The sequence below is a fragment of the Nicrophorus vespilloides genome, unplaced genomic scaffold (assembly GCF_001412225.1).
Source record: "Nicrophorus vespilloides isolate i.1.1-1 unplaced genomic scaffold, Nicve_v1.0, whole genome shotgun sequence".
In the NCBI taxonomy this organism is placed as follows: Eukaryota; Metazoa; Arthropoda; class Insecta; order Coleoptera; family Silphidae; genus Nicrophorus; species Nicrophorus vespilloides.
Genome location: NW_017097317.1, coordinates 112126 through 125484, shown reverse-complemented (window position 1 = coordinate 125484; position 13359 = coordinate 112126). Strand labels below are relative to the sequence as shown.

The 13359-nt window shown below is 33.0% G+C and overlaps 2 protein-coding genes across 3 annotated transcripts in view; one reads left to right on the top strand and one right to left on the bottom strand.

Moving 5' to 3' along the window:
* Nucleotides 1-227: 227 nt before the first annotated feature.
* Nucleotides 228-13359, top strand: part of LOC108559784 (lachesin-like) — a 65440-nt gene continuing 52308 nt past the window's right edge. The window contains exon 1 of one of the 2 annotated variants that reach the window (XM_017917132.1): nt 228-451. The gene's annotated coding sequence lies outside the window, so the exon portion shown is untranslated. The remainder of the gene's footprint in view (nt 452-13359) is intronic. The other variant, XM_017917130.1, reaches the window with a different exon arrangement.
* On the bottom strand, nt 5789-7573 carry LOC108559770 (vicilin-like seed storage protein At2g18540). Its single transcript, XM_017917117.1, has one exon. It carries the CDS (start codon nt 6734-6736, stop codon nt 5789-5791), a length of 948 nt encoding a protein of 315 aa, XP_017772606.1. The 5' UTR covers nt 6737-7573.

Sequence of the window (13359 nt, the reverse complement as noted above, 5' to 3'; positions counted from 1 at the left end):
GCAGCCACATAAAACTCCGTAGGAGCATGGAAAGTCCATTACACGGAGCCCATAGTCGTAAATCTGAGAGGTCCGATGCGGCCGCGAGCATTCTTTTCCGCGCGTTACCAGCCTTTCCCCCGCCACCACTTTTGCCTCGCCTAAGACAACCCCCGCTTATCATCTTCGATAGTAGTTGTAGTCAATCAGTCCAGTTTCCTAATTAACGACCATTCACGGATCCATGGTTCGCATGCGCCCAAAGACTCCTCCGCGAACACTTGGTCGGCGCGCTTGCAGCTTCCAGTTTTCGCGTTACTCTCCGGCTGCCAGCCACCGAAGCAACAGCAGACCTTCCAGCCACCCCCAGTGAAGAGAAGCGCGCGCCCTCCAACCCGGAAGACGCACAGCTCCAACTCCAGCAGTTTCTACTGTTAACTCACCCCCCACAAACAACCGACAGCAAACATCTGTAAGTCCCAGAAAACCTTACTTATTTACCCAATACGAAAACGATGCCTTCGGCCATCCTGAACAAATTCCGCGCTTATCAAAATTTCATAAGCTCTCATTCAATTAGCGCACTATATATTTGCCGACTTTTATTAGCAAACAAGAATTGTTGCATCAACTTTTCCAACTAATTGCATAAACCGAACGTCAGTTATTTCAACTTTTGTTACTTTGCTTTTCTTACCGCTAAATATTCACGGACTAGAAATTTCAGTCTGGCCGAGAGATTCTCTTAACAAGTTCTGAGCAAGAGATCCGATACATACATAGAGTTACCATTTTCCCTAATAGAATCCTTTTCAAAAACGCGGCACGCTCAATTTTATCAGCGCACAGAGCTCATAAACTGGTTTATCTTCATCCCTTTTTTGTTTCCTTCCGGGTAATTACATTTTTCTCAAACCTAATTGGATCTTCACAACATTTAATCACTTTTACTCCTTTAAACGTTCAGTGAAAATTTTTATTATTTCAAATTATTAATATATCTTTTTTTACTTCTTCAATGATTATTTTAATATTAAATAGAAATTAAATAATTTATTTTGATGCAATAAATAATTATTTTCTTATAATAAAATAATTTTAGCATTAATTATTTGCAAAATGTTGTCCACTAAAATACTTTATGTTTTCTTCGCTAACAATTGTAATATAAAAAAAATCCGTAAATTTATTACTGAAATTGCACATAAATTTACTGAAATAATTACTTTATTCGTTTGTATAAGCAAATCATTTATAATTATATAAAATTTATAAATTAATATTATTTATTTATAAATATACAGTGAATTTCTTAGCAAAAGTTGTTTTTATCTGTACCGTGATAGTGATTTAAAAACAAACAGTGAATTGTGAAAAATAGTGAAATTTTTAAGTATAAAGTGAATCATAAATAATTTTCCACTCATCTGAGAAAAACTGAACATTTTTTTTAATTTAGAAATGTTGAAAATAGATTATTAACAATAAAATACAGTAAATTATACATTTAATTAACATACTAAAAAGTTCTGATAATTTTATAAAATTCAACTAGAAAACTATAGTTAAACAATTTTGTTTCTCGACTTAGAAAATTCAAAACTAAAATTTAAATAATTCAAAAACATAGAAATTATACAAAAATATCTTATAATTATAGTAAAATTTGAGTTGAAATTATTTTATAACATTCGATAAAAAAATATAATAAAGTATTTTTTTTCTGAATAAATAAATCTCTTTAATTGTGGATTAAATTTCTATTATTAATTTAATGATTTACTAAATGATATTGAAAATTTTATGTTTTTTTTTTTTGTTATTATTAAGAAAATATGGAAGTGATTTGGTGAAAACAACGATTAGAACCAACCTTTCTGCAAGAATACTTGGCCAATCGTGTGTTAAATTTCTTTCAGATCTCCAAACATAATAGATATTCCAACTATAGATACATTTCCCCAATTTATTTCGTTCCATCTAATATCCGTCGCTGAATTGACTACGTTTCAAGGGAAACTCTACTTCACACAGATTTTCAATTATTTTCTATTTTGAACATATTTTTATTCTATCTATTTGTTTCTTTTGGAACATACATTATTCAATTGAATTCATTCAGATTAAACGTCATCGCATTTATGAATAACATATTGATACTTAAAACATTGTGAAAGGACAGCGGTTGACAAAAAAAGGTTAAATTTTCTTTAAAAAACTATCAAGCTTGAAATCGAAGATAAAAATTGATAAATGAAAATAAATTAACTACAAATGATATTAATTACAAACTTCCCTTAATTAAGTTTTGATATTAAGGGCATAATGCAACTTGTCCTTTATTCTTTTCTTTTTTATTTTGACAAATATTTTCTAACGACTTAGTTGAAAGGAGCCGCAATATCTCCGCTTTATTCTACATCAGAAGCGTTCACGTCTAAACTTTGCGATAATCTCTAAGGTAAATTTATATAAACTACCGGGGAGGAGATATTCATTTTCGTGGATAACTTAGATATTTTGAAATACCACCGAAACTCGGCTTTTAATATGCTCATTGCAATAGGACTTAATTAAAATTACCACTTTTCGAAGCGAAATTGCAGGTATCGAAGTTCCCGACCACTGAATTATATTAATTTCCGGGCGCTTAAAAGCTCGTACATTCAACGGTAGGTCAGGAACGTAACCGACTCAAGCATTCACTATTAATACTGAAACAAAAATATATGAAAAAACTTCTTTTTTTTAACAAATATTGGATTCTTTATATTATTCTCATTTTGAAAACTATTAATTATAAGAACAAAAAAAGTATTGCGTTCATAATAAAAGTAATAATTTCTTGATTATTTACTCACACGATAAATATTTCTTATTAGTATTTTTTTTTTCACTTTATTGTATTCATTATTATACTGAAAAAAAACAGATTTTTTTTTACATTATATTATAAATATTTTAACAAAGATTGATTTCTTTACATTTTCCAAAACAATTATCAAAAATTTATATTAATTTTGGATTATTTATATTCAATTATGACAGAAACATAAACAAAATGTCAGTGATTTCAGAAGCTCCGACTAACTTATTATAGTAAAATAAGTTTTCGTTTCCGGTTTCTGTTGTGAAACGGTATTCGGTACTTTTAAAAATAATGTATGTTGGGGGCGCGTAAAATAAATTACGCGGCAATTTCACCAGAATTTTATTTCGGCAACATTTCCACTATTATCTCGCACTCGCCGCCCCTCGAAACATAATTAAACAATAAATAGTATAAAATAATTTAGCCGGCGAGAGTGAGGATGGGCGCAGCACACCCTGCGCGCCCCTAGAAAACTTCGCTCGCTTGCGTTAACTTCAGTACCAGAATAAATGATCCAACATACACACACGGGATATGTGCGTTTGCAAAGAACACACAATATAGGGGTGGGAATTTAACTTAATTTTTTTTTCACTTATTTATACGCAGACCGGGGATTCAATTAAATTTGTGTGTCCGATTTCAACGAAACGATGGAAAAAAAGTAAATAAATAAGAACGTGAAGAACAAACAGAAGCAAAAAAAATGTTCAAGGGGCGCTTTAAATGAGCCGGATAATTCGTAAACTCGGGAACCCCGCGAAAAGTAGGGATCATATTTATAACCGTTTCTTTTGTTTGTTTGACTTTTCTTTTGTTCTTCGTTTCTTCAGCTCTTTGCCATTCACAGCGAACCGCACCAAGCGAAAAGCTTCACTCGAATAATGAAACGCGCACTGATTACAATCCCTCATTTTTCAACCCCTAGTGCACCCATATTTAGGTCCAATCCTCACTTCAATTGAACGCAAATTCCGAAAATTGCACAATATTCAGTGTAGGGATTTTGATGCAGCAGATACGTTCAAAAAATTATAGGAAATCAATGCAATCAGAGAACATTTATAAATCTATATCTGATTAACAATTATAATATTAATTGACTGTATTTTAATATACAGGTTAAATATAAATAAATAATTCAAACAAATTATAATAAAAAAAAAACGGAAATTTATTAGCTAATATTTATAATAGACAACATAGTAATGAATATTCATTACTATTAAAAACAGAATCTATAATAATTTGAAGGACGGATTAAAAATTCTACTATTTCGTTAAAACAATACCTACAAAATAACCTTGGGTAATTATGATAAAACATGATTGACATAATAATTAAATCAAAATCTATAAAATAAGTAAAATGAATATTATTAATTCATTTCGATGGCTTCGTCTTCTTCTTCCTCCAGTATTGTATATAATTTTCTCCAGAGTTTCTCGTTTTTCTCAATTATTTGGTCAGCTGATTGCTCTTCCTCGGGTTCAAGACCAGCTGCAATCTAAAAATGAATATAATTATAGCTTAAAAATCTTAATTCATTCATTTCAGTTACTTTTAGTTGTGCGCTCCTCTGACAACAATTATTCCTATATTCTATAAATCTTTGAACCGTTTTTATACATTTCGAACAGAGGTATGAGCCAATAGGATCAGTCGGTGTTATCTGCAAAAATAATTGCGTTAAATCATTTCTCTAATAGTATTACATAAAGTTAAAAATCAGGCGCGGTCTGTCCATGGATGCGGCTCAAGCATAGCATCCATGCGCATATGGGATGTGATCGTTGCGTCACATCCCGCGCTTGGTTAATATGTATAATCATCATGGCGGAAATTTGTGCTCAAAATGCAACAACGACCACTCCTTGTAAAGATGATATTTTTGTAATATAACAATAATATATGGCAATTCACTTACTTTTACTCCTGTAGTAATTTGAACATTTTTTGATGTTATTCCCTCCATAGCGTAACAATCTGGCCCAAAAATATCTACGAGATCCTCGCAACCAGAGCACAAACGACAAACCATTTTTGTGGCGAAAGCTTACAAAATCAAAATATTAACTATTGTTCCCAACCAATATTTAAATAAATCAATTTAACTTACCAAATTTTACGAAGCTTTTAGCCATTTTATCGTTAACCTATAATGTTATAACAATTTGTTCAGAAGTAAGTACGCAACAGCGCATGATTGACCAAGATTTACACCCCGAAATAAAAGGTTATGCAATCCAACATACACATCAAATAGTCAGTTTGAAGAAACAGCAACAAAGAGGAGAATGAACATTTTTTGTTACAAAGTACAAGCATTATTAATTACATTATTAAATTCGGAGATAATTTTATAATAACATATGGTCTTCCTTAATTATGTTGAATTCCTATATAAGAATAATCTTGTTATATTATATAAAAGCTTCTCTATATAAGGTATATAATGTCACATTTATGGTAATGTTTTTCATTTTTAAATTGAGTTTCTCAATAAAAAAAAATATTCAGGATTGATGTAACAAGTAATTTGTGACTAATAAAATAAACTTTGTAATTGGTAATCATATTTATTATTTTGCCTAACATAATAATTGATTAATTATTATTTCTCTTTTCCATCGCTAACATAGCTGCTTTCACTTTCTTATTTTTACAAGGGAATAATATTTCAAAATACAAAATTACTATTTATTAATTAACATCATAACAATACTTTTGCTAATAATTACAACATTGACAACATAATAAGTACTTCATTAATTAAATCGACATAATAATAAACTAATTCTAATTAACATTATTAATATTTCTAATAATAAATTGAAAACAATAATAACTTTAATAACCTTAGGGACGGATTTATAATTGACTAATTTTTTAAATTACAAATCGAACATAACAAAATAACTAATATTCCTTTAATTCTAACTTATTATTCCTAGCTCTCCATGCTCTTCTTCTTGCTCCTTACTTTCTTCCTTTTCCTTGCTCTTCTTCTTCTTGCGCTCCTTCTTGCTTTCTTCTTCCTTCTTGCTCTCTTCCTCATCCTTGATTTTCTTCTTCTTCTTGCGCTCCTTCTTGCTCTCTTCCTCCTTGCTTTCTTCCTCCTCCTTGCTCTGTTTTTCTTCCTTCTTGCTCTCTTCCTCCTCCTTGATTTTCTTCTTCCTCTTGCGCTCCTTCTTGCTCTCTCCTTCCTCTTTGCTCTCTTCCTCCTTGCATTCTTCCTCCTCCTTGCTCTCTTTTTCTTCCTTCTTGCTCTGTTCCTCCTCCTTGCTCTCTTCCTCCTTGATCTTTTTCTTCTTCTTGCGCTCCTTCTTGGTCTCTTCTTCCTTCTTGGTCTCTTCTTCCTTCTTGGTCTCTTCCTCCTCCTTGTTCTCTTCGTCCTCCTTGCTTTTTTTCTTCTTCTTCTTGCGCTCCTTCTTGCTCTCTTCCTCCTTCTTGTTCTGTTCCTCCTCCTTGCTCTGCTCTTCCTCCTTCTTGCTCTGTTCCTCATCCTTGATCTTTTTCTTCTTCTTGCGCTCCTTCTTGGTGTCTTCCTCCATCTTGGTCTCTTCTTCCTTCATGGTTTCCTCCTCCTCCTTGTTCTCTTCGTCATCCTTACATTTCTTCTTCTTTCTCTTCTTCTCCTTCTTGCTCTCTTCCTCCTTGCTCTCTTCCACCTCCTTGATCTCTTCCTCCACATTGCTCTCCTTCTTCTTTCTCTTCTTCTTGCTCTCCTTCTTGCTCTCCTCCTCCATCGTCCCCTCTTCCTGTTTCTTCATTTCTTCCTTCTTCTTCCTCTCTTCCTCCTCTTTGCTTTCCTTATCCTTCTTGCTCTTCTTCTTCTTTTTCGATTTCATCTTGGGTTCGCCATATTCGGCGATTTCCTCCATAGGTTCCTACAAAATAGTGACATTTTAGCAAATACGTATTTTAAGTGTATGACATCAGTAACCTCTACGAATTCCTCGACAGCTACAGGCACCTAAGAAATAATAAAATTTTAGCAAATAGAACATATTTTAAATTTATAACACCAGTAACCTCGATTTCCTTCATTTTCCTATAGCACTTCAGCCTGAACTTCATATGCGTGCGGACAGCCTGTATGCATGTTGGACAGACTTTGGTAGAGAGGACATCGTTAGGCGTAATCTGTAATTTTATGAAATTACATTCATAAATCAGCAAGTTTTTCAAATAATATTATATAAGAGATCCATTATAGAGTGGCACCTAGTAATCAAAAAATAATAACAAGACCATCACCTCATGAATGTTACTATATACCAGAGGTCGGCAACATGCGGCTCGTGCATTAAAAAAATTAATGAAATAATAACTTACGCAAATACCGGTCATCACTTCGATTGTCGCCGAAAAATTATATCCGCCAATTTCTTCCCACTCGACATCAAAAATGTCGATGAGATCTTCACCACCATCACATAAACGACAAGGCATTTTAACACTGTACCATCAACTTTTGGCGGTAAAATATAACGGAAATTTGATGCCAACCTAACTATATGTCACTATTACCAACGCAAAAAAAAAAGATTTTTTTTCAATTAAATTTATACGCAACTACTATGCATGTTGAATGCTGAATACTAAGCATACTACTACATTGCACTTCATTCATACGGACGACCGTAACATTCATTGTTGGACTATATACCCTAGCCGAGCATGCACGACGGCATACGAATTACAATCGTTTGAGATTATGCAACCCAATCTAAAGATAAACTTTATTCTATATTTTTTTTACTACTAAGATCGTTGGAGAAAGCATCAACAGATTATGATAATCACAATACTTTGAATTAATAAAAAATGAGAAATTAATTCAGTGATTGATTAAAAATGACAAAATCAGTAGTTTATTATCATAGAACAACATAATCATCAGTTATTGTAATCAGAAATGATCATTTTTTAACCTTCACATTTCTAGAAAGAACTATACGTTGCTTTATATATATAATTAGAAACTTAATGCTTGTTCATATTATTATGCCAGATTCCATATCAATAGATAATATTAATTACCCAGATAGGGCGGCCGTAGCCGTGTGGTTGTAGTAGCTTGTATCACGAAAATTCGATACAAAAAAGTTGGTTCGAACCTCACGAACAAAACATTGTGGGGACCGTTAAACACCAAGGGGGTAGAAAAAGAACACAGAAGAAAAAAATACCATGACCGCGCATGACATCACGATTAATATATTGGAACTTATGCAACTCACAGTACAAATCACATACATTTAGACCCATTATTACTCTTCTTCATTGCTCTTCATCTCCTTCTTGCTTTCCTCCTCTTCCTCCATGCTCTCTTCATCATCATCCACGTTTTCTTCCTCCTCCTCCTTGCTCTCTTTCTCCTCTTTGATGCGCTACATCCGCTACAAAATTATAATAATATTTCAGCAAATACATATTTTAAATTTATTACATCAGTAACCTTAACTTCCTCGAACCTGAACTTAAACAACTTCTGCATACGGGCATTGCATAATGAACATATTTTGATGTACTTGCCATCGTTGGGCCAAATCTATAAAATAATCGAATTACATTTATAAATCGTCCTTTTTTTTCTTAAATAATATTATATAATAGATCCATTATGGAGCAAACACCGAGTTCTGTTCCGACGACTACGTCGTTAAGCGAATTATTCTGCGTACGATTATATTCGACATCTGCTGTTACACTATATGGATGTCTATACATCCAGTAAGAGATATCTGAGAAGGTGCTGGCATTCAAAATAATAACTTAGCCAATGTCCAGACAACAATTCCATTTTTTCCATCATTGAGTACAATATCATACAATATCTCGGTGAGATTCTCACCACTTTTGCAGAAACGGAACTTCATTTTAACTGCAACGACAATTTGATGCCAACTTAAATATGTGTCACTATTACCAACACAAAATATTTGAAATTTATTATTGTTTTGATTAAGTTTATATACAACTACTGTGCATGTTGAATGGCGTAAACTAATTAAGTAGAAATCTACATTGCACTTCAGTCATACGGACGATCGTAACATTAATTGTTGGAAAATATACCCTAGCTGAGCATGGACGATGGTATAAGAATTTCAATCGTATGAGATTATACCTTTTTTACAACTAAATTCGTTGCAAAAAGCATAAAAAAAAGAAGAGAAAGTTTTTAATTTAAAGTTATTGATAATCACAATATTAATTCATTAATAAAAAAAAATATAAATTCATTCAGTGATTGACTAAAGAACTTTGACATTTTTTGTAAAAAAATATCCGTTGCTTTATTTATATCAGAAACTTAATTATTTTTCATATTATCATAGGAGATTCCATATCAAAGCCTATTTACAATACTCAATACAACAGTATTAATTATCCTGACCGCTCACGATATATCACGATTAATATTTATTAGAATTTATATAACCCACCGTACAATTCACATACAATCATTGACTGTATCAAAATGTACGGATTTTCAATGAAAAAAAAAACTGTGACTGTCGTATGGGAATTCTGGGAAAAACATATAACTTTATTACTTATTCATTAAATACAATGTTAGATAGGAAATATTTTAGATTTAGTAAGATCAGATACCAATTATTGCTCCAAGTTGTTATACACTAAACCGCTATGTCTCATATATATTCTTAAAGCAATCAAACAAGATTGACATATTTTTTTCGAGAGTTCATCATGAAAAATTACCTAAAATATGGAGGAATTACAGTATAAAGTTAGCATTATATTATATATTTTTAGAAAATAAACCAATATTCATCCAGAATTCATTAACTAACCTCTTCTCCTGTCACATATGTGATGATAACTGGTAGATTCTGGCCAAAAATGGTCAACTCAGAATCGAAGATGTTTATCAGATTCAAAGTACTGTAGCACATACGACAAACCATATTTGATATGTCGTTGGTTACTCCTGAAGTTGGATTTTCGGCACCGTCCTCTACAGGCAACGATAAAATCAAATAAATTTATCACACACGTATTTTAATATTATTAACACCTGGTACTTCTGCTTGTTCCAAGGTGTTTATGCCGATAGGTCTGTTTATCATAAATATCCTTAAAGCAGACAAACAAGACTGACATATTGTTTGGGGGTGGTCCTCATCAAAAGTTATCTAAAAATAATAGATTCACATTATAAAATAAGCTTTTAGCAGAGTATATAGCTAACCTCATCTCCTGTCACAATTTGGATGACAAATGGCAAGCTTTGGCCAAAAACGGTCAACTCAGAATCGAAGATGTTCATTAGATTTAAATTACTATAACACATGTGGCAACACACTGTTATATCCTCGGATACTTCTGAAGTCGGACAAGCGACAATAGTCCCATGATTGTACATTTTTGCTGTGCACGAACTTGTACATTCGGCGACCGGTACAGGTTCCTACAAAATAATGTAATTTTAGAAGAGAAACATTCTTGAATTAGTCGGATTTATTACCTCTGGTTGTTTTAACTTGTTTATAGACACAGTGTCGTTTTTCATATATACCCTTAATGCAGACAAACAAGACTGACATATTTTTTGAGAGGGGTCAAAAGATATCTACAAAATAATGAATTTACATTTCAATCTCAGCTTAAGTCAGAGTATATACAAGTATTTAGAAAATAATCCAACATATTAATTAAATTACTGACCTCATCTCCTCTCACAATTTCGATGGTAGTTGTCAAGCACTTGCCAAGAATGGTCAACTCAGAATCGAAGATGTTCAGTAGATTGGAAGTACTATAGCACATACGGCAAGCCATTTCTGTTATTCCGCCGTTTATTTCTGATGTTGGACATACGGCAACTTCCTCCGGAGTGATTGGCACCTATAAAATAATGTTAGTTTAGAACTTAATTAATTTGTATTGAGTAAGATCAGTAACCTCTGTTTCTTTCAAATGTCTGAAACTTTCAAATCGGAACATCATGTGCTTTCTGACGGCCAACACGCAAGATGGGCATATTTGTGTAGACAGGACATCTGTAGGCGTTATCTGCAAAAATAATGTATGTGTATTATAATATCAGCATGTTTATGTGGAATAGTCTTCTATTAATGTTTGTTAAATATGTGGACTCATCATGACTCACAGTACTGACACCGTTACCTCATGGATATTAGAATGTACTGTAAATATAGAACTACAGACTTCGTAATATATTAAGAATAGATAAACGAACGTGTCTGTTTATGAATAATTTGATTCCTGAACATACAAACCAGGAAGATGACACGTTAGCACTATAAAGGTTTCGTATTCGATCATATTAAATTCTTGGACAACCTTTAGGAATGACACATTACAATACGCTTATGATGACCTCTATGCTAGCTGGTAAATTATTGCCTTCTATATCCTTCCACTCAACATCAAATATATCTGTAAGATCTGCACTACCATTGCAGACATGGCAAGCCATTTTCTATAAGACTTTTTGTTAACAGTTCGCTATAAAATAGAATTTGATGCAAACTTAACTTTATGTTTACTATCACAAACGCATTTTAATTATGCGTTAAGTAGCAACTATTATGCATGTTGCACTGCTTACACTAATTAAACTACTGAATTGAACTTCACTTATACTCCTACTTTAACATACTTTGCTTGACTACACGGACTATACACGACGTCCAGCAAATTGTACTAACTTTAAGCAACCCTTTCAACAAACGAAATTCGATCTGTATAATATACAGATATTAATTAATACATTAACACTACGAAAATTTTTGGAAAAAGATATTGAAGAAAAGTACAAGGGTAATTTTTTTTATAAATAATTGTTTTACTAACAAACATTATTTTAGAGATGTGTATATAAAATAAAGGATTTCAATGAAAAACCCAGTCATACATAAGATACTGCTCGATTATATATGTCGAATCGTCAGGATTACTCCCCGAGTGAGGCGTTTGGAGAAGCCATTATTACAAATAACCACTAACAATAGTTAATAAACTTATACTATCTTCTGCAATCTCAGAGCTAGTGATCTACATCAGCGATAAGTCTCAGCTACTGTGGCCATCCAGTTCACCAGTCTAAATCTGAATGCTTGAATCCCCGCTGATGTTCTTGCCGAAGTGTTCCACTCCCACCCGTTCGGGGAATACCCTTCTTCCCTGAAGTCTCCGAAGATGTGCTGCCCCGATCATGCAAACATGTCCGTTCTTGTTTCTCCCAAGTGCTGACAATTTTATGGAGACGATCATGCAAACATGTCCATCCTTGTTCTCCCAAGTGCTGACAATTTTGTCAGCTCAGCATTGGAAACAATGATGTCTGCCCTGATATAGCACACGATGTTTCTCGTATTGCCGTCTGTTGTCCAGTGCTGACAATGTTATTTGGCAGAATTGGAGGGTGTAAACAATGACTCTGTGTGGACTACGATGTTTGATCAGGTGCTGTCGTCTTAGATACTCAGACATGGCCATTCTGACGTTTCGCACGTCCTCGTGCGTTATTGTGAATCTTACTATCTGTCAATATAAAAAAAACAAGGAAATACCTATTTTACTCGTCAATTCTGACTATTCCATTTAAGTCAAGAGATAATCAGAAAACAAACAAACTATACATTGCTACAAAATCGTCAGGCAATCAAAAGAGAAACCGAAAGAAATCTGTCAAGTAATGATCGATTTATGAATTTACACTACCTGTCAATATATAACTAACAAAGAAATACAAATTTCACTTGTCCATCCCGACCACTTTACTTAGGTCAAAAGACACCTGCAAACAAACCAACTGTTGCCATAAAACTGTATTAACCAAAGGAGTTTACTATAAAACAAGTTACCAAAGTAAATCTGTCAAATAATGATCAATCTAAACCATAGATTGCCATTGCCACTATCAATAAGCTACACCATTCAAATCTCAATATGATATTCTGATCAATCTATACCAATAGACTATCATCAGCTCTCAATATAATAGGACAGGATCTCAACGTGGCATTTTGCTCAGATTGCACCAGAATACTGTTTAGAAACATCCCTATGATCAGACTAGCGCAGCGCAGAGTAACTGTTTGCAACTTATCAAATTTCAACATTCTAATTTTATAAATCTCATTGTTCTACAAAAATATGCTTTGTGTGGTATTTTTCAAAGTTTTCATAACGCTCGAGTTGACCCTGACATTGTTAAAATTTAAATCAGTATTGATTTTTCGGAACTATTAAAAAATTTGCAACGTTTGCTTTCTATTCTAAATTTCCCTACAAAGCTATGGTAAACACTTTTATTGTTTCTCTCTAAAAAGAATAAACATTATTTCTCTCAATTACCAGACTAAATCAGACATTTTCTAGAAAAATGACCTATTTTTCCGCATAAATAACAAGTTGCTTAGCTTTCGTTTCGCTGCTTTGATCTCTCGTAGTTCCAACTCTCGTGGTTCCGACTCTCGTGGTTCCGACTCTCGTGGTTCCGACT